Source organism: Somniosus microcephalus, chromosome 15 (genome assembly GCF_052327205.1).
Source record: "Somniosus microcephalus isolate GS21.2 chromosome 15, FLI_Smic_1.0, whole genome shotgun sequence".
Classification (NCBI taxonomy): Eukaryota; Metazoa; Chordata; class Chondrichthyes; order Squaliformes; family Somniosidae; genus Somniosus; species Somniosus microcephalus.
In genome coordinates this window covers 13,374,469-13,396,374 of record NC_141001.1, presented here as the reverse complement: position 1 = coordinate 13,396,374, position 21,906 = coordinate 13,374,469, and the positions used below count along the sequence as shown (strand labels likewise).

The 21,906-nt window shown below is 48.2% G+C and overlaps 1 protein-coding gene across 1 annotated transcript in view; it reads left to right on the top strand.

Moving 5' to 3' along the window:
• Window positions 1-21,906, top strand: part of LOC147106551 (intestinal mucin-like protein) — a 64,155-nt gene that overhangs the window by 38,036 nt on the left and 4,213 nt on the right. Inside the window, exons 3-4 of the mRNA XM_086007502.1 lie at window positions 15,179-15,353; window positions 16,501-16,751. Coding sequence (XP_085863628.1) covers window positions 15,179-15,353; window positions 16,501-16,751 — 426 coding nt within the window. The remainder of the gene's footprint in view (window positions 1-15,178; window positions 15,354-16,500; window positions 16,752-21,906) is intronic.

Genomic DNA, 21,906 nt, shown 5'->3' with positions numbered 1-21,906 from the left:
GTTCAAACTGTCACAGGACTAGAGAGTGCCAGTTCAAACTGACACATGACTAGAGAGTGCCAGTTCAACTGTCACAGGAGTAGAGAGTGCCAGTTCAAACTGTCACAGGACAAGAGAGTGCCAGTTCAAACTGACACATGACCAGAGAGTACCAGTTCAAACTGTTCACAGGACTAGAGAGTGCCAGTTCAAACTGTCACAGGATGAGAGAGCGCCAGTTCAAACTGACACATGACTAGAGAGTGCCAGTTCAAACTGTCACAGGACCAGAGAGTGCCAGTTCAAACTATTCACAGGACTAGAGAGCGCCAGTTCAAACTGTCACAGGACTAGAGAGCGCCAGTTCAAACTGTCACAGGACAAGAGAGTGCCAGTTCAAACTGTCACAGGACCAGAGAGTGCCAGTTCAAACTGACACAGGACAAGAGAATGCCAGTTCAAACTGTCACAGGACTAGAGAGTGCCAGTTCAAACTGTCACAGGACTAGAGAGTGCCAGTTCAAACTGTCACAGGACTAGAGAGTGCCAGTTCAAACTATTCACAGGACTAGAGAGTGCCAGTTCAATCTGTCACAGGATAAGAGAGTGCCAGTTCAAACTGTCACAGGACTAGAGAGCGCCAGTTCAAACTGTCACAGGACCAGAGAGTGCCAGTTCAAACTGACACAGGACAAGAGAGTGCCATTTCAAACTGTCACAGGACCAGAGAGTGCCCGTTCAAACTGTCACAGGACCAGAGAGTGCCAGTTCAAACTGTCACAGAACTAGAGAGTGCCAGTTCAAACTGTCACAGGACTAGAGAGTGCCATTTCAAACACTCACAGGACTAGAGAGTGCCAGTTCAAACTGTCACAGGATAAGAGAGTGCCAGTTCAAACTGTCACAGGACAAGAGAGTGCCAGTTCAAACTTTCACAGGACCAGAGAGTGCCAGTTCAAACACTCACAGGACTAGAGAGTGCCAGTTCAAACTGTCACAGGACTAGTGAGTGCCAGTTCAAACTGTCACAGGACAAGAGAGTGCCAGTTCAAACTTTCACAGGACCAGAGAGTGCCAGTTCAAACTGACACAGGACAAGAGAATGCCAGTTCAAACTGTCACAGGACTAGAGAGTGCCAGTTCAAACTGTCACAGGACTAGAGAGTGCCAGTTCAAACTGTCACAGGACCAGAGAGTGCCAGTTCAAACTGTTCACAGGACTAGAGAGTGCCTGTTCAAACTATTCACAGGACGAGAGAGTGCCAGTTCAAACTGTCACAGGACGAGAGAGCGCCAGTTCAAACTATTACAGGACAAGAGAGTGCCAGTTCAAACTGTCACAGGACCAGAGAGTGCTGGTTCAAACGGTCACAGGACTAGAGAGTGCCAGTTCAAACTATTCACAGGACTAGAAAGTGTCATTTTAATCTGTCAACAGGACGAGAGAGTGCCAGTTCAAACTGTCCTGTCACAGGACCAGAGAGTGTCAGTTCAAACTGTTCACAGGACAAGAGAGTGGCAGTTCAAACTGTCACAGGACTAGAGAGTTCCAGTTCAAACTGACACATGACTAGAGTACCAGTTCAAACTGTTCGCAGGACCAGAGAGTGCCAGTTCAAACTGACACATGACTAGAGAGTGCCAGTTCAAACTGTCAGAGGACTAGAGAGTACCAGTTCAAACTGTCACAGGACTAGAGAGTTCCAGTTCAAACTGACACATGACTAGAGTACCAGTTCAAACTGTTCGCAGGACCAGAGAGTGCCAGTTCAAACTGACACATGACTAGAGATTACCAGTTCAAACTGACACATGACTGGAGAATACCAGTTCAAGCTGTTCGCAGGACCAGAGAGTGCCAGTTCAAACTGACACATGACTAGAGAGTGCCAGTTCAACTGTCACAGGAGTCGAGAGTGCCAGTTCAAACTGTCACAGGACAAGAGAGTGCCAGTTCAAACTGACACATGACTAGAGAGTACCAGTTCAAACTGTTCACAGGACTAGAGATTGCCAGTTCAAATTGTCACAGGACAAGAGAGTGCCAGTTCAAACTGTCACAGGACTAGAGAGTACCAGTTCAAACTGTTCACAGGACGAGAGTGCGCCAGTTCAAACTGACACATGACTAGAGAGTGCCAGTCCAAACTGTCACAGGACTAGAGAGCGCCAGTTCAAACTGTCACAGGGCAAGAGAGTGCCAGTTCAAACTGTCACAGGACCAGAGAGTGCCAGTTCAAACTGACACAGGACAAGAGAATACCAGTTCAAACTGTCACAGGACTAGAGAGTGCCAGTTCAAACTGTCACAGGACTAGAGAGTGCCAGTTCAAACTGTCACAGGACTAGAGAGTGCCAGTTCAAACTGTCACAGGACTAGAGAGCGCCAGTTCAAACTGTCACAGGACAAGAGAGTGCCAGTTCAAACTGTCACAGAACCAGAGAGTGCCAGTTCAAACTGACACATGACTAGAGAATACCAGTTCAAGCTGTTCGCAGGACCAGAGAGTGCCAGTTCAAACTGACACATGACTAGAGAGTGCCAGTTCAACTGTCACAGGAGTAGAGAGTGCCAGTTCAAACTGTCACAGGACAAGAGAGTGCCAGTTCAAACTGACACATGACTAGAGAGTACCAGTTCAAACAGTTCACAGGACTAGAGAGTGCCAGTTCAAATTGTCACAGGACAAGAGAGTGCCAGTTCAAACTGTCACAGGACTAGAGAGTACCAGTTCAAACTGTTCACAGGACGAGAGTGCGCCAGTTCAAACTGACACATGACTAGAGAGTGCCAGTTCAAACTGTCACAGGACTAGAGAGCGCCAGTTCAAACTGTCACAGGACAAGAGAGTGCCAGTTCAAACTGTCAGAGGACGAGAGAGTGCCAGTTCAAACTGACACAGGACAAGAGAATGCCAGTTCAAACTGTCACAGGACTAGAGAGTGCCAGTTCAAACTGTCACAGGACTAGAGAGTGCCAGTTCAAACTGTCACAGGACTAGAGAGTGCCAGTTCAAACTGTCACAGGACCAGAGAGCGCCAGTTCAAACTGTCACAGGACAAGAGAGTGCCAGTTCAAACTGTCACAGGACTAGAAAGTGCCAGTTCAAACTGTCGCAGGACTAGAGAGCGCCAGTTCAAACTGTCACAGGACCAGAGAGTGCCCGTTCAAACTGTCACAGGACTAGAGTGTGCCATTTCAAACTGTCACAGGACCAGAGAGTGCCAGTTCAAACTGTCACAGGACTAGAGAGTGCCAGTTCAAACTGTCACAGGACTAGAGAGTGCCAGTTCAAACTGTCCCAGGACTAGAGAGTGCCATTTCAAACTGTCACAGGACTAGAGAGTGCCAGTTCAAACTGTCACAGGACTAGAGAGTGCCAGTTCAAACTGTCACAGGACTAGAGAGTGCCAGTTCAAACTGTCACAGGACCAGAAAGTGCCAGTTCAAACTGTCACAGGACTAGAGAGCGCCAGTTCAAACTGTCACAGGACAAGTGAGTGCCAGTTCAAACTGTTCACAGGACTAGAGAGTGCCAGTTCAAACTGTCACAGGACCAGAGAGTGCCAGTTCAAACTGTCACAGCACTAGAGAGTGCCAGTTCAAACTGTCACAGGACTAGAGAGTGCCAGTTCAAACTGTCACAGGACCAGAAAGTGCCAGTTCAAACTGTCACAGGACTAGAGAGCGCCAGTTCAAACTGTCACAGGACAAGTGAGTGCCAGTTCAAACTGTTCACAGGACTAGAGAGTGCCAGTTCAAACTGTCACAGGACCAGAGAGTGCCAGTTCAAACTGTCACAGGACTGGAGAGTGTCAGTTCAAACTGCCACAGGACAAGGGAGTGCCAGTTCAAACTGTCACAGGACTCGAGAGTGCCAGTTCAAACTGTCACAGGACCAGAGAGTGCCAGTTCAAACTGACACAGGACAAGAGAATGCCAGTTCAAACTGTCACAGGACTAGAGAGTGCCAGTTCAAACTGTCACAGGACTAGAGAGTGCCAGTTCAAACTGTCACAGGACCAGAGAGTGCCAGTTCAAACTGTTCACAGGACTAGAGAGTGCCTGTTCAAACTGACACATGACCAGAGAGTGCCAGTTCAAACTGTTCACAGGACAAGAGAGTGGCAGTTCAAACTGTCACAGGACTAGAGAGTTCCAGTTCAAACTGACACATGACTAGAGTACCAGTTCAAACTGTTCGCAGGACCAGAGAGTGCCAGTTCAAACTGACACAAGACTAGAGAGTGCCACTTCAAACTGTCACAGGACTAGAGAGTTCCAGTTCAAACTGACACATGACTAGAGAGTGCCAGTTCAAACTGTTCGCAGGACCAGAGAGTGCCAGTTCAAACTGACACATGACTAGAGAGTGCAAGTTCAAACTGTCACAGGACGAGAGAGTGCCAGTTCAAACTGACACATGACTAGAGAGTACCAGTTCAAACTGACACATGACTAGAGAGTACCAGTTCAAGCTGTTCGCAGGACCAGAGAGTGCCAGTTCAAACTGACACATGACTAGAGAGTGCCAGTTCAACTGTCACAGGAGTAGAGAGTGCCAGTTCAAACTGTCACAGGACAAGAGAGTGCCAGTTCAAACTGACACATGATTAGAGAGTACCATTTCAAACTGTTCACAGGACTAGAGAGTGCCAGTTCAAACTGTCACATGACTAGAGAGTGCCAGTTCAAACTGTCACAGGACCAGAGAATGCCAGTTCAAACTGTCACAGGACTAGAGAGTGCCAGTTCAAACTATTCATAGGACTAGAGAGTGCCAGTTCAAACTGTCACAGGACAAGAGAGTGCCAGTTCAAACTGTCACAGGACAAGAGAATGCCAGTTCAAACTGTCACAGGACTAGAGAGTGCCAGTTCAAACTGTCACAGGACTAGAGAGTGCCAGTTCAAACTGTCACAGGACTAGAGAGTGCCACTTCAAACTATTCACAGGACTAGAGAGTGCCAGTTCAAACTGTCACAGGACTAGAGAGCGCCAGTTCAAACTGTTCACAGGACTAGGGAGTGGCAGTTCAAACTGTTCACAGGACTAGAGAGTGCCAGTTCAAACTGTCACAGCACGAGAGAGTGCCAGTTCAAACTGTCACAGGACTAGACAGTGCCAGTTCAAACTGTCACAGGACTAGAGAGTGCCAGTTCAAACTGTCACAGGACCAGAAAGTGCCAGTTCAAACTGTCACAGGACTAGAGAGCGCCAGTTCAAACTGTCACAGGACAAGTGAGTGCCAGTTCAAACTGTTCACAGGACTAGAGAGTGCCAGTTCAAACTGTCACAGGACCAGAGAGTGCCAGTTCAAACTGTCACAGGACTGGAGAGTGTCAGTTCAAACTGTCACAGGACAAGGGAGTGCCAGTTCAAACTGTCACAGGACTCGAGAGTGCCAGTTCAAACTGTCACTGGACTAGAGAATGCCAGTTCAAACTGTCACAGGACTAGAGAGTGCCAGTTCAAACTGTCACAGGAACAGAGAGTGCCAGTTCAAACTGTCACAGGACTAGAGAGCGCCAGTTCAAACTGTCACAGGGCTAGAGAGTGCCAGTTCAAACTGTTCACAGGACGAGAGAGTGCCAGTTCAAACTGTCACAGGACTCGAGAGTGCAGTTCAAACTGTCACAGGACCAGAGAGTGCCAGTTCAGACTGTCAAAGGACTGGAGAGTGCCAGTTCCAACTGTCACAGGACTAGAGAGTGCCAGTTCAGACTGTCACAGGACTAGAGAGTGCCAGTTGAAACAGTCACAGGACTTGAGAGTGCCAGTTCAGACTGTCACAGGACTACAGAGTGCCAGTTCAAACTGTCACAGGACTAGAGAGTGCCAGTTCAGACTGTCGCAGGACTAGATAGTGCCAGTTCAAACTGTCACAGGACCAGAGAGTGCCAGTTCAAACTGTCACAGGACTAGAGAGTGCCAGTTCAGACTGTCACAGGACTAGATAGTGCCAGTTCAAACTGTCACAGGACCAGAGAGTGCCAGTTCAGACTGTCACAGGACTAGAGAGTGCCAGTTCAAACTGTCACAGGACTAGAGAGTGCCAGTTCAGACTGTCACAGGACTAGAGAGTGCCAGTTCAAACTGTCACAGGACTAGAGAGTGCCAGTTCAAACTGACACAGGACTCGAGAGTGCCAGTTCAAACTGTCACAGGACTCGAGAGTGCAGTTCAAAGTGTCACAGGACTAGAGAGTACCAGTTCAAACTGTCACAGGACTTGAGAGTGCCAGTTCAAACTGTCACAGGACTCGAGAGTGCCAGTTCAAACTGTCACAGGACTCGAGAGTGCAGTTCAAACTATCACAGGACTAGAGAGTGCCAGTTCAAACTGTCACAGGACTCGAGAGTGCCAGTTCAAACTGTCACAGGACTCGAGAGTGCCAGTTCAAACTGTCATAGGACTCGAGAGTGCCAGTTCAAACTGTCACAGGACTCGAGAGTGCCAGTTAAAACTGTCACAGGACTAGAGAGTGCCAGTTCAAACTGTCACAGGACTCGAGACTGCCAGTTCAAACTGTCACAGGACTGGAGAGTGCCAGTTCAATCTGTCACAGGACTCGAGAGTGCCAGTTCAAACTGTCACAGGACTCGAGATTGCCAGTTCAAACTGTCACAGGACTAGAGAGTGCCAGTTCAAACTGTCACAGGACTAGAGAGTGCCAGTTCAAACTGTCACAGGACTAGAGAGTGCCAGTTCAAACTGTCACAGGACTAGAGAATGCCAGTTGAAACTGTCACAGAACTAGAGAGTGCCAGTTCAAACTGTCACAGGACTAGAGAGTGCCAGTTCAGACTGTCACAGGACTAGAGAGTGCCAGTTCAAACTGTCACAGGACCAGAGAGTGCCAGTTCAGACTGTCACAGGACGAGAGAGAGCCAGTTCAAACTGTCACAGGACTAGAGAGTGCCAGTTCAGACTGTCACAGGACTAGAGAGTGCCAGTTCAAACTGTCACAGGACTAGAGAGTGCCAGTTCAAACTGTCACAGGACTCGAGAGTGCCAGTTCAAACTGTCACAGGACTCGAGAGTGCAGTTCAAACTGTCACAGGACCAGAGAGTGCCAGTTCAAACTGTCACAGGACTCGAGAGTGCCAGTTCAAACTGTCACAGGACTCGAGAGTGCAGTTCAAACTGTCACAGGACTAGAGAGTGCCAGTTCAAACTGTCACAGGACTTGAGAGTGCCAGTTCAAACTGTCACAGGACAAGAGAGTGCCAGTTCAAACTGTCACTGGACTCGAGAGTGCAGTTCAAACTGTCACAGGACTAGTGAGTGCCAGTTCAAACTGTCACAGGACTCGAGAGTGCCAGTTCAAACTGTCACTGGACTCGAGAGTGCCAGTTCAAACTGTCACAGGACTCGAGAGTGCCAGTTCAAACTGTCACAGGACTCGAGAGTGCCAGTTCAAACTGTCACAGGACTCGAGAGTGCCAGTTCAAACTGTCACAGGACTCGAGAGTGCCAGTTAAAACTGTCACCGGACCAGAGAGTGCCAGTTCAAACTGTCACAGGACTCGAGACTGCCAGTTCGAACTGTCACAGGACTGGAGAGTGCCAGTTCAATCTGTCACAGGACTCGAGAGTGCCAGTTCAAACTGTCACAGGACTCGAGATTGCCAGTTCAAACTGTCACAGGACTATACAGTGCCAGTTCAAACTGTCACAGGACTAGAGAGTGCCAGTTGAAACTGTCACAGGACTAGAGAGTGCCAGTTCAAATTGTCACAGGACTAGACAGTGCCAGTTCAAATTGTCACAGGACGAGAGAACGCCAGTTCAAACTGTCACAGGACCAGAGAGTGCAAGTTCAAACTGTCACAGGACTAGAGAGCACCAGTTCAAACTGTCACAGGACGAGAGAGTGCCAGTTCAAACTGTCACAGGACTAGATAGTGCCAGTTCAAACTGTAACAGGCCTAGAGAGTGCCAGTTCAAACTATCACAGGACTAGAGAGTGCCAGTTCAATCTGTCACAGGATAAGAGAGTGCCAGTTCAAACTGTCACAGGACTAGAGAGTGCCAGTTCAAACTGTAACAGGCCTAGAGAGTGCCAGTTCAAACTATCACAGGACTAGAGAGTGCCAGTTCAATCTGTCACAGGACAAGGGAGTGCCAGTTCAAACTGTAACAGGCCTAGAGAGTGCCAGTTCAAACTATCACAGGACTAGAGAGTGCCAGTTCAATCTGTCACAGGACAAGGGAGTGCCAGTTCAAACTGTCACCGGACTGGAGAGTGCCAGTTCAAACTGTCACAGGACTAGAGAGTGCCAGTTCAAATTGTCACAGGACTAGAGAATGCCAGTTCAAACTGTCACAGGACTAGAGAGTGCCAGTTCAAACTGTCACAGGACCAGAGAGTGCCAGTTCAAACTGTCACAGGACTAGAGAGCGCCAGTTCAAACTGTCACAGGACTAGAGAGTGCCAGTTCAAACTGTCGCAGAACTGGAGAGTGCCATTTCAAACTGTCACAGGGCTAGAGAGTGCCAGTTCAAACTGTTCACAGGACAAGAGAGTGCCAGTTCAAACTGTCACAGGACTAGAGAGTGCCAGTTCAAACTGTCACAGGACCAGAGAGTGCCAGTTCAAATTGTTCACAGGACTAGAGAGTGCCAGTTTAAACTGACACATGACTGGAGAGTACCAGTTCAAACTGACACATGACGAAAGAGTACCAGTTCAAACTGTTTGCAGGACCAGAGAGTACCAGTTCAAACTGACACATGACTAGAGAGTGCCAGTTCAACTGTCACAGGACTAGAGAGTGCCAGTTCAAACTGACACATGACTAGAGAGTGCCAGTTCCAACTGTTCGCAGGACGAGAGAGTGCCAGTTCAAACTGTCACAGGACTAGAGAATGCCAGTTCAAACTGTTCACTGGACTAGAGAGTGCCAGTTCAAACTATTCTCAGGACTAGAGAGTGCCAGTTCAAACTTTTACAGGACCAGAGAGTGCCAGTTCAAACTGTCACAGGACCAGAGAATGCCAGATCAAACTGTCGCAGGACCAGAGAGTGCCAGTTCAAACGGTCACAGGACTAGAGAGTGCCAGTTCAAACTGTTCACAGGTCTAGAGAGTGCCAGTTCAAACTATTCACAGGACTAGAAAGTGTCATTTTAATCTGTCAACAGGACGAGAGAGTGCCAGTTCAAACTGTCCTGTCAGAGGACCAGAGAGTGCCAGTTCAAACTGACACAAGACTAGAGTGCCACTTCAAACTGTCACAGGACTAGAGAGTTCCAGTTCAAACTGACACATGACTAGAGAGGACCATTTCAAACTGTTCGCAGGACCAGAGAGTGCCAGTTCAAACTGGCACATGACTAGAGAGTGCCAGGTCAAACTGTCACAGGACCAGAGAGTGCCAGTTCAAACTGACACATGACTAGAGAGTACCAGTTCAAACTGACACAGGACAAGAGAGTGCCAGTTCAAACTGACACATGACTAGAGAGTACCAGTTCAAACTGTTCGCAGGACTAGAGAGTGCCAGTTCAAACTGTCACAGGACGAGAGAGCGGCAGTTCAAACTGACACATGACTAGAGAGTGCCAGTTCATACTGTCACAGGACCAGAGAATGCCAGTTCAAACTGTCACAGGACTAGAGAGTGCCAGTTGAAACTGTCACAGGACTAGAGAGTGCCAGTTCAAACTGTCACAGGACACGTGCGTGCCAGTTCAAACTGTCACAGGACCGGAGAGTGCCAGTTCAAACTGACACAGGACTAGAGAGTGCCAGTTCAAACTGTCACAGGACCAGAGAGTGCCAGTTCAAACTGACACAGGACAAGAGAGCGCCAGTTCAAACTGTCACAGGGCTAGAGAGTGCCAGTTCAAACTGTCCCAGGACTAGAGAGTGCCATTTCAAACTGTCACAGGACTAGAGAGTGCCAGTTCAAACTGTCACAGGGCTAGAGAGTGCCAGTTCAAACTGTCACAGGACTAGAGAGTGCCAGTTCAAACTGTAACAGGCCTAGAGAGTGCCAGTTCAAACTATCACAGGACCAGAGAGTGCCAGTTCAATCTGTCACAGGATAAGAGAGTGCCAGTTCAAACTGTCACAGGACAAGGGAGTGCCAGTTCAAACTGTCACAGGACTGGAGAGTGCCAGTTCAAATTGTCACAGGACTAGAGAATGCCAGTTCAAACTGTCACAGGACTAGAGAGTGCCAGTTCAAACTGTCACAGGACCAGAGAGTGCCAGTTCAAACTGTCACAGGACTAGAGAGCGCCAGTTCAAACTGTCACAGGACTAGAGAGTGCCAGTTCAAACTGTCGCAGAACTGGAGAGTGCCATTTCAAACTGTCACAGGGCTAGAGAGTGCCAGTTCAAACTGTTCACAGGACAAGAGAGTGCCAGTTCAAACTGTCACAGGACTAGAGAGTGCCAGTTCAAACTGTCACAGGACCAGAGAGTGCCAGTTCAAACTGTCACAGGACTAGAGAGTGCCACTTCAACCTGTCACAGGACTAGAGAGTGCCAGTTCAAATTGTTCACAGGACTAGAGAGTGCCAGTTTAAACTGACACATGACTGGAGAGTACCAGTTCAAACTGACACATGACGAAAGAGTACCAGTTCAAACTGTTTGCAGGACCAGAGAGTGCCAGTTCAAACTGACACATGACTAGAGAGTGCCAGTTCAACTGTCACAGGACTAGAGAGTGCCAGTTCAAACTGACACATGACTAGAGAGTGCCAGTTCAAACTGTCACAGGACCAGAGAGTGCCAGTTCAAACTGACACATGACTAGAGAGTGCCAGTTCCAACTGTTCGCAGGACGAGAGAGTGCCAGTTCAAACTGTCACAGGACTAGAGAATGCCAGTTGAAACTGTTCACTGGACTAGAGAATGCCAGTTCAAACTATTCACAGGACTAGAGAGTGCCAGTTCAAACTTTTACAGGACCAGAGAGTGCCAGTTCAAACTGTCACAGGACCAGAGAATGCCAGATCAAACTGTCGCAGGACCAGAGAGTGCCAGTTCAAACGGTCACAGGACTAGAGAGTGCCAGTTCAAACTGTTCACAGGACTAGAGAGTGCCAGTTCAAACTATTCACAGGACTAGAAAGTGTCATTTTAATCTGTCAACAGGACGAGAGAGTGCCAGTTCAAACTGTCCTGTCAGAGGACCAGAGAGTGCCAGTTCAAACTGACACAAGACTAGAGTGCCACTTCAAACTGTCACAGGACTAGAGAGTTCCAGTTCAAACTGACACATGACTAGAGAGGACCATTTCAAACTGTTCGCAGGACCAGAGAGTGCCAGTTCAAACTGGCACATGACTAGAGAGTGCCAGTTGAAACTGTCACAGGACTAGAGAGTGCCAGTTCAAACTGACACATGACTAGAGAGTACCAGTTCAAACTGACACATGACTAGAGAGTACCAGTTCAAGCTGTTCGCAGGACAAGAGAGTGCCAGTTCAAACTGACACATGACTAGAGAGTACCAGTTCAAACTGTTCACAGGACTAGAGAGTGCCAGTTCAAACTGTCACAGGACGAGAGAGCGCCAGTTCAAACTGACACATGACTAGAGAGTGCCAGTTCAAACTGTCACAGGACCAGAGAATGCCAGTTCAAACTGTCACAGGACTCGAGATTGCCAGTTCAAACTGTCACAGGACTATAGAGTGCCAGTTCAAACTGTCACAGCACTAGAGAGTGCCAGTTGAAACTGTCACAGGACTAGAGAGTGCCAGTTCAAATTGTCACAGGACGAGAGAACGCCAGTTCAAACTGTCACAGGACCAGAGAGTGCCAGTTCAAACTGTCACAGGACTAGAGAGCACCAGTTCAAACTGTCACAGGACTAGAGAGTGCCAGTTCAAACTGTCACAGGACTAGAGAGTGCCAGTTCAAACTGTGGCATAGTGGTTAGCACTGTTGCCTCACAGCGCCAGGGACCCGGGTTCGAATCCAGCCTCGGGCGACTGTCTGTGTGGAGTTTGCACATTCTCCCCGTGTTTGCGTGGGTTTACTCCGGGTGCTCCGGTTTCCTCCCACAGTCCAAAGATGTGCGGGTTAGGTTGATTGGCTATGATAAATTGACCCTTAGTGTTAGGGGGATTAAATACGTGGGGTTACGGGGATAGGGTGGGATATGTAGGGGTTATGGGGATCGGGTGGGATATGTGTCGGTGCAGGCTCGATGGGCCGAAATGGCCTCTATCTGCACTGTGTGGTTTCTGTGATTCTGTGATTCTGTAACAGGCCTAGAGAGTGCCAGTTCAAACTATCACAGGACTAGAGAGTGCCAGTTCAATCTGTCACAGGATAAGAGAGTGCCAGTTCAAACTGTCACAGGACAAGGGAGTGCCAGTTCAAACTGTCACAGGACTGGAGAGTGCCAGTTCAAATTGTCACAGGACTAGAGAATGCCAGTTCAAACTGTCACAGAACTAGAGAGTGCCAGTTCAAACTGTCACAGGACCAGAGAGTGCCAGTTCAAACTGTCACAGGACTAGAGAGCGCCAGTTCAAACTGTCACAGGACTAGAGAGTGCCAGTTCAAACTGTCGCAGAACTGGAGAGTGCCATTTCAAACTGTCACAGGGCTAGAGAGTGCCAGTTCAAACTGTTCACAGGACAAGAGAGTGCCAGTTCAAACTGTCACAGGACTAGAGAGTGCCAGTTCAAACTGTCACAGGACCAGAGAGTGCCAGTTCAAACTGTCACAGGACTAGAGAGTGCCACTTCAACCTGTCACAGGACTAGAGAGTGCCAGTTCAAATTGTTCACAGGACTAGAGAGTGCCAGTTTAAACTGACACATGACTGGAGAGTACCAGTTCAAACTGACACATGACGAAAGAGTACCAATTCAAACTGTTTGCAGGACCAGAGAGTGCCAGTTCAAACTGACACATGACTAGAGAGTGCCAGTTCAACTGTCACAGGACTAGAGAGTGCCAGTTCAAACTGACACATGACTAGAGAGTGCCAGTTCCAACTGTTCGCAGGACGAGAGAGTGCCAGTTCAAACTGTCACAGGACTAGAGAATGCCAGTTCAAACTGTTCACTGGACTAGAGAGTGCCAGTTCAAACTATTCACAGGACTAGAGAGTGCCAGTTCAAACTTTTACAGGACCAGAGAGTGCCAGTTCAAACTGTCACAGGACCAGAGAATACCAGATCAAACTGTCGCAGGACCAGAGAGTGCCAGTTCAAACGGTCACAGGACTAGAGAGTGCCAGTTCAAACTGTTCACAGGACTAGAGAGTGCCAGTTCAAACTATTCACAGGACTAGAAAGTGTCATTTTAATCTGTCAACAGGACGAGAGAGTGCCAGTTCAAACTGTCCTGTCAGAGGACCAGAGAGTGCCAGTTCAAACTGACACAAGACTAGAGTGCCACTTCAAACTGTCACAGGACTAGAGAGTTCCAGTTCAAACTGACACATGACTAGAGAGGACCATTTCAAACTGTTCGCAGGACCAGAGAGTGCCAGTTCAAACTGGCACATGACTAGAGAGTGCCAGTTCAAACTGTCACAGGACTAGAGAGTGCCAGTTCAAACTGACACATGACTAGAGAGTACCAGTTCAAACTGACACATGACTAGAGAGTACCAGTTCAAGCTGTTCGCAGGACCAGAGACTGCCAGTTCAAACTGACACATGACTAGAGAGTGCCAGTTCAAACTGTCACAGGACAAGAGAGTGCCAGTTCAAACTGACACATGACTAGAGAGTGCCAGTTCAAACTATTCACAGGACTAGAGAGTGCCAGTTCAAACTATTCACAGGACTAGAGAGTGCCAGTTCAAACTATTCACAGGACTAGAGAGTGCCAGTTGAAACTGTCACAGGACTAGAGAGCGCCAGTTCAAACTGTCACAGGACAAGAGCGTGCCAGTTCAAACTGTCACAGGACCGGAGAGTGCCAGTTCAAACTGACACAGGACTAGAGAGTGCCAGTTCAAACTGTCACAGGACCAGAGAGTGCCAGTTCAAACTGACACAGGACAAGAGAGTGCCAGTTCAAACTGTCACAGGGCTAGAGAGTGCCAGTTCAAACTGTCACAGGACTAGAGAGTGCCAGTTCAAACTGTCACAGGACTAGAGAGTGCCAGTTCAAACTGTCCCAGGACTAGAGAGTGCCAGTTCAAACTGTCACAGGACTAGAGAGTGCCAGTTCAAACTGTCACAGGACTAGAGAGTGCCAGTTCAAACTGTCCCAGGACTAGAGAGTGCCAGTTCAAACTGTCACAGGACTAGAGAGTGCCAGTTCAAACTGTCACAGGACTAGAGAGTGCCAGTTCAAACTGTCACAGGACTAGAGAGTGCCAGTTCAAACTGACACAGGACAAGAGAGTGCCAGTTCAAACTGTCACAGGACACTCGGCACTGCTGGTGGATCCAGGTTCTGTCCCAAATTCCTCCTCCGACCCCACAGTGGAAATCAAGCTTTCCACCTTCTCCAGCCCCAGCATTTCACCAATGTCAAAACATTATACAGTGAGAAAAGCCTATCTCCCTGTCTCAGTGCAGATGTCAGTGGGATGTTTGGCGCTGTTTGCTTCGGCCATAACATACGGTCAGGGGTGGGCCATTTAGCCCCTCGAGCTTGTTCCCCCAATCAATGAGATCAGGGCTGATCTGCGACCTAACTGCATATACCTGTCTTTGCCCCGTGTTCCGCAATACCTTTGGTTAACAAAAATCTGTCAATCTCAAGATTTAAAATTAACAATTGATTTAGCATTGTCGTTTGCGGAAGAGAGTTCCAAACTTCTACTACCCTTTGTGTGTAGAAGCGTTTCCTAATTTCACTCCTGAAAGGTCTGGTTCTAATTTTTAGACTATGCTTCCTAGTCCTAGACTCCCCAACCAGCAGAAATAGTTTCTCTCTATCTACTCTATCTGCTCCCCTTAATATCTTGAAAACTTCGATCAGATCACCCCTTAATCTTCTTACTTCTCGGGAATACAACCCTAATTTGTGCAATCTCTTGATGGGGTGGAACAGATGGAAGATCCACACACGGCCCCCCCGGCCGGAATTTAAAAGCCCAGTCTAAAGGGGATGGATTCCTGTCACAGCCAGGTTTGGACTCCTCCCAGGCAAAAATGGGATTTACAGCCTCTGTCGCCCCAGGAATTCAATAAATGCCATGTTACTTAAGTCCTGTTTTTAAGAATTGAAATATTTTCCTTTTCTCTCCACAAACTGCAGATAAACGAAACTTGGATGCTTGCCAATTGCACAATGGGAATCTGTATAGGGAACAACACCGTTTCTGTGGTGCCGGTGAAATGTCCAAGTGCTAAACCGATCACATGTCAAAATGGACTGCAACCCAAAAGAGCTTATGACCAGTCTGGCTGTTGCTATCAGTATGAGTGTGACTGTGAGTATTGCAGGAGGAACTGCATTGCCAAAATTTAATAGTGATGTAAAAGATACAGAGATGGAGGCAGCATATTGAAGCATATTCCACATTACCTTAATAACTGGAGTACCAGGGCATTACCTTAAACCTGGTAAATGTGATCCCTTAATATTTGTCTCCATCTGGTGGATAACTTAAGCATTACATCCCAGATTACTATAGTTTCTGAAGGCGTTTTTTCAGAGTTAGAAAAATCGCAAGAATCAGGAAATGAGGATATTTTAATTAGGAGATCTCAAACCTTCACAGGGTAAAACTCTCTCTGCTGGACTTCATTATTCTTTAACTCCAACCTTAGAAGCAGCCCTCCTAGTGCACTAATACAACATGTTCCCATTCCCCATATCATCTATCCTATTGCCTCTGTGAGAGACAAAGAAAGAAATAATTTATACAGTGCCTACTCACATCCTTAGCTTCTCACAAAGCATGGCTCATCCAACAAATTGCTTTTTTAAGTACAATCACTTTTGTTGTGTTAACAAAAATGGCAATCAATTTGCATAAAGCAAGGTCCCCACAAACTGAAAATGTGTTAAATAAGCCAGTTAATCTATTTTGGTGTTGGTTAAGGAATGAATTTTGAAGAACCTCCTGCTCTTCTTCGAATAATGCTTTGGGGCCCAAACAAGCAGATGGGGCCTCAATTTAACATTGGTTTAATGTCTCATCTTAAAGGCAGCACCTCTGGCAATGTGACATTCCCTCAATGATGCACTGGAATCTTAGCCTCAACTATTTGCTAAAGTGCTGAGTAGGGCTTCAAACTATGATCTTCTGAATCAGCGGCATGAATGCAACCAACAGAGCCGAACTGACTGCTAATTTAATGGCAAATTAAAGGATGCTTTGCAGTGTGGGAAATGGATTGATGCTCCCCAAAAGCATTTCAGAAATGACCGAAACACACAGCAGACAGAGGGGACTTTCATCTCATCAGTCTGGGTTGGTCTATGCCTGAGTTTACAAATGGGTATAACCAAAAGTGCTTTTTTTTGTATGAAAAAAATGACTGACGCTTGATGTGTTTATTGATTAACAATCGATCATCTGACTTAAATAAATAATTTTGCTGGAAACTCAGATTGTGACTTTGAAATTCCAGGTGTTTGTACTGGATGGGGAAGCAGTCACTACCTTACTTTTGATGGAACTGTTTACACATTCCAAGGAAACTGCACTTACATTCTGGTGAAGCAGATAAAAGAACTGATCAAAGGCTTCAAAATTTACATAGACAACTACTTCTGTGATGTTGAGAAAGGTCTTTCGTGCCCCAAAGCCATCATCATATTCTATAAATCTTCAGTAATAAGACTGATTCGGACGACTGCCAATAGTACAGTAAAAACCAAGGTATGGGTTGCAACATTTTCCATTTATGGTAAATAAGTAAACAGCTCCCCTGATGGCTCAGGGCTTATGTTTTTTCACTTACACCAAGAAGGTCTCCAGTTCAGTCCCTTGCAAGTATTGCTATTGGATTTTAGCTGGGATGGCAGTGGGGTCACTATCATTTTGGCCTCAATGTCCCTGGACTAGAGAGAGGTAACAAGTAGCCAGGATTCCTGCTCCTCCACACTGCCCAGTGACCACTGCTGAAAGAGTGCTTGTGTGGATATCAGATGAGGACAGAATGAGTCTTGGCTATGACTCCCATGATAGAACAGCCTGTTGTTATTTACCAGACTCACATATGAAGAATGGCCACTTTAGCCAGGTACCCGAGGAATGCAAGAACCCGTGGAACTGGACTCAAGCATGAGGCACTGCCTTCAAGGGAGGGGGGGCTAAGAAATAAACTTAGGAACTAAAATAAAGGAAGTAGATATTTTATTCTGGGTTCTATGCATCTAAACATCGTGGCACTCATTTTCATCCCCACCTCCTGCGGTCTGGGTGCAAGTTGGGTGAGTACGCCACCTTACCTAGCCTGAACTGTATTTCCAGGTTCAGGTAATCTTAATAGGCCCGAAGTTCCCCCACTGCAAGCCCACCCCATAGCAGGACTTTGAAGCTGAACATGGGAGATAAAAGTCAACTGCCACTGCAGGCCTGAGAGGCCCTGGCCAGTGGTATTGGCTGCAAACTGCAGGACTTTCTGGCTGCTATCCAAATGAAAAATCTTTCAGTCAGGAGCACCCTTTATTGCACATGTAGGGAAAGATAAACATACTTGTTTTCAGCCTCACTCTGTTTACTGCCTACCCCTTCTCAGATCCTCAAACCTGAACAGGGCTGCCCACAAGCCGTAAGACCCATTTACTGTGGATTAACTTCCTTTGGGGCTTCTGCCTAGCAGAGACCCACGACAATGAGAAGCGTGTTGTTGTGATATAATTTCCATGCAGTTTTGATGTTTGCATCTGTTGTAAGCACTCTGCTCCACCTAGGAGAATCCGCCCAGAAGTTTCAGTGCAACATAATGGACACAGAGACCCAGGCCGGAATTTACTGGGGCCTGTGCAGGCACGATCAGAGGCGGGTCAGGTGGGAAATTTGCAATATCTTGGAATGGGTCAGATAACCTTCGCCATCCCACCCCCACATGCCTTTTGCTCGGGTGCATTTGCTGGCGCGGCAGTGACCTGAACAGCAGAGGTGGTCGAGCTAATTTAAATCATTATCAGGTAGTTGTCAGACCCTTAAGAATCTTTTTAAACCTACCTTTCAAATTTCCCTGGATGACCAGGGGAATCACACAGCTCAGGAACCATGTCTGTCAACCTGAGGTGGAAGTTGAGTGGTCATTGATGCAGCTGATCAGTGCACAGCATGCAAAGTACAATAAAAACTCCCAGCTCCCAGCTGATCACTTTCCTCAGGCAGACGCTGTTGCTGACTGTATTGCCAGCACAGATTAGCTTTCTGCAGGCTGCAAGTCTTTCCAGCAAAGTCGCCACCCAGTGTCACCTCATTGTTAGAACCTATCACATCATTGACAGATTGCTTTTGTCATCTCTACGTGACCTGCCATCTATTCCATCAGCCTGGGTGCCGTCTATACTGTCTCACCTTGGTCCTCAAAATCGGATCACGATGAGCCCCAACACCAGCAGCACCAGGCACACCAGCAGCACCAGGCACACCAGCAGCCTTCTCCTCAACCACCTGATGCTGCACAGGACAGAGTGCATCAGCGCAGGGCTGCACCATGCCGGAGGTGGTACCCCCAACACAGGGTATACAGACAGAGCTTCCTCAGCATGACTGAGCAGCAGTGCCAAAGGAGGCTCAGGCTATCGCACCAGGTCGTCGCAGACATTTGCACATTGCTGGAGCAAAACCTGCAGCACAGAGGAGCGGGTGGACATGCCTTATCAGTGACTGCAAAGTCACCAGCACCCTCAACTTCTTCGCCTCAGGCTCCTTCCAGGGATCTGTAGCAGACATTTGTGGCATCTTGCAGTCGGCCGCCTACAAGTCAGCCAATTATATCAACTTTGCCACTGATAAAGCCAGTATTACTGAGCGGACGCTCAGCTTTGCCACTCTGGCTGGCTTCCCACGGGTGCAGGGCGTCATTGACTGCACACATGTGGCCATCAAGGCATCCCATCATCACCTAGGAGTCTTTGGTAACCGCAAGGGCTTCCACTCCCTCAATGTGCAGCTCATCTGCAACCATAGTAAGATCATCATGCATGTGTGCACCAAATTCCCTGGCAGCTGCCATGACTCTTTCGTCCTGCGCCAGTCCACCCTCCCTCAGCTCTTCACTCCTCCAAACAGACTTTCCAGCTGGCTGCTTGGAGACAAGGGCTATCCACTCATGACACCCTTGAGGAAGCCAAATACTGAGGAGAGATATAATGAAAGCCACATTTCCACCAGATGTGTCATAGAGCAGACAATAGGCACGCTGAAAATGCGCTTCAGATGCCTTGACAGATCTGGAGGAACCCTTCAGTATGCACCAGCCAGAGTCTCCAGAATCATCGTGTTCTGCTGCGCCCCACACAACATAGTGCAGCAGCGAGGATTAGCGCTGCATGAGGAGCAAGGCACTGAGTGCACAGCCTCTTCAAAGGAGGAGGAGGAGGAGCATCAGCTGGAAGACGAGGAGGAGGAGGAGCAGGAGGAACTTGTAGTCCAGATCCCACCAGCACCTAAGCACATTGCTGCCCGTGAGGCCAGGGATGGGCTCATCATAGCCAGACTTACTTAACTTTACACAGTACACTTATATGGCTGCCAAATGCTGCGCCAGATTGGCACCACCTCACAGCAATACCATATAACACCCCTGCAATGACCAAGCCATTCTTTTCACGCTGACCACCATTGTTGGAGGTAACGTTATGGGTCACCATTCACTGCAACTCACGAAGCCACTTTCAAAGGTGCACACAAATTTGCCCAAGACTGGAAAGTGGTGAAAATAAAGATTTTTATGTGTGACATCACACTAACGGAAACTTTACAGAAACATTGAATAAAACACCCGAGTGGCTTCCCTTGTGAATTTACTTGTGTGTCATCTTTCTCTTATGAGTGATTCTACAAGGTGCTACCCCTGTGGCCTCAGCAGAGGTAGAGGCAGCATGCTCACTTCCCTACTGCGACTGCTCAGACACTCTTGGCCATGAGGACCCACGTCTACGTTGACATCCCTCCTAGAGAGGAGGTCTATGAGCCTCTGCCATCTATTCTCCATAGAGACCATGTGTTCCTGTGAGTGGTGCATTAGCTATTCCATGCAGGTGACCATCTTATCCATGGAAGATCCTATAGTCGCCATCGCCTACGACATGGTGGTGCTCATGTTGGAGATGGACTCCTCCATTCTTTGCACATTTGCAGACATCGCGCTTGCAAAACCTGTCAAAGTCTCCTGCACTTCTTGCTGCACCTCCAGGAACGCCCCCGGGGCTCAGCTTCTGCATGCAGCTGAGCAAAGCTGGGAGCGTCCTGCCCCCTCCGGTGAGAAATCTCCACTGCTGTCCCTGTCTCCACCATCTTCTCTTGCTCACTTGTGAGTTGTGAGACATCAGGTGTGCATATCTGCGCTGGTGCTGAGTGCGCTTATGCCTGGTGACAGTGCGCCCTCGGAGGTTGGAGGCTCCTCTGAGGAGTCGTCTTCCTCTTCCTTTTGGACAGTGGTGGGGGACTCTTGATGGACCTGTGGGAGAGTAAAGAGATGAGTTAGATATGTCATATGAAGAATAGGTACAGATACCACTATGCACATGATGACCATTCACTGGGTGCTGACATCAGTCCCCATATTTGTTTTTATTCATTCCGGGATGTGGGCATTGCTGGCAAGGCCAGCATTTATTGCCCATCCCTAATTGCCCTTGAGAAGGTGGTGGTGAGCTGCCTTCTTGAACTGCTGCAGTTTTTGTGGTGAATGTACTCCCACAGTGCTGTTAGGGAGTGAGTTCCAGGACTTTGACACGTTGGGGCAGAAATTCGGGTCGGGGGCTTGCCGCGCGTGCAAGCCCCTGATCTGCACTTACCCGACGCGCCGGCCGTTGAGCTTCAGGGACGCCTGGAATTCCTGTTTTAAAATGTTGACTCCCGGGCAGCGTCTGACGTCACGCCGCCCAGGAGTGCAGCCAGCGCGAAGCCTGGAGCGCGCAGTGCAAGTGAGACACGCCCCTTGAGGTCTCATTTTAATAGGACACGCCCCCAATGCTTCTCACAAGCTGCAAAGCATTTTACATGTAGAGCAGCATTTTAAATAGGTTTTTGGTATTTTTGAGAAGCTTTTGGTAACTTGTATAAACTTTTTTAAACGTTTACATTATTTTGAAGAATCTGAAGTAGTTTTAAACAGAATTAAAGCAATTTAAAGACTTTTAAAAGCCCTGAAAGCATTTTTTTCATTCCATTTATTTAATTAGCAACGTCGTCGTCGTACGTGTCTTCACACTGCTCCCTTTGGGGAACTGTATGAAGTGGTGGAAGGATTTCTGGCCGTGATTAACGCTCCTTCCATGACCGTAACCATCTTTGTACCAGCCATTAGGGTGGTTAGTCCTATGGCGGGAGGGTTTTACGGGCTCCCACAACCTATACGAGGGGGGGGGCCACCCACACCCACGGACGCAAATATCCCACTGGATGTCTACCCAGAATTTAGAGCCGGAGCTCCGACTCCACTTGCCGGGACTGTCTGGAGCGGGGTTAGAAACCCTACGCCGTGTGGCCCAGCGGCGGGGATGCTACCGCTACGCCAAAGGCCCACTCAGATTAGCAACGTGAAATGGCTGGAATGAGCACAATTCACGGCATTAAAAGAACTCACAATTGAACTGATGATGTCCTCAGCAATCTCCTCAACGAGGTGGAGGCGCAGCGCCTGCTCATCATTGGTAACGAGAAGTCCAAGGCGCCGCAAAAAGGACAGATGATAGCTTGGTCTTTCAAGTGGCAGCATAGGGCTCCAGTCACGGGGAGGGAAAAGGCGCAGGAAACGTATGGGTGTCACCTTTTGCGCGGAGTGGGCCTTTTGCGTAGTGGTAAGCATCCCCGCCGCTGGGCCAGAAGGAGTAGGGTTTCGAGC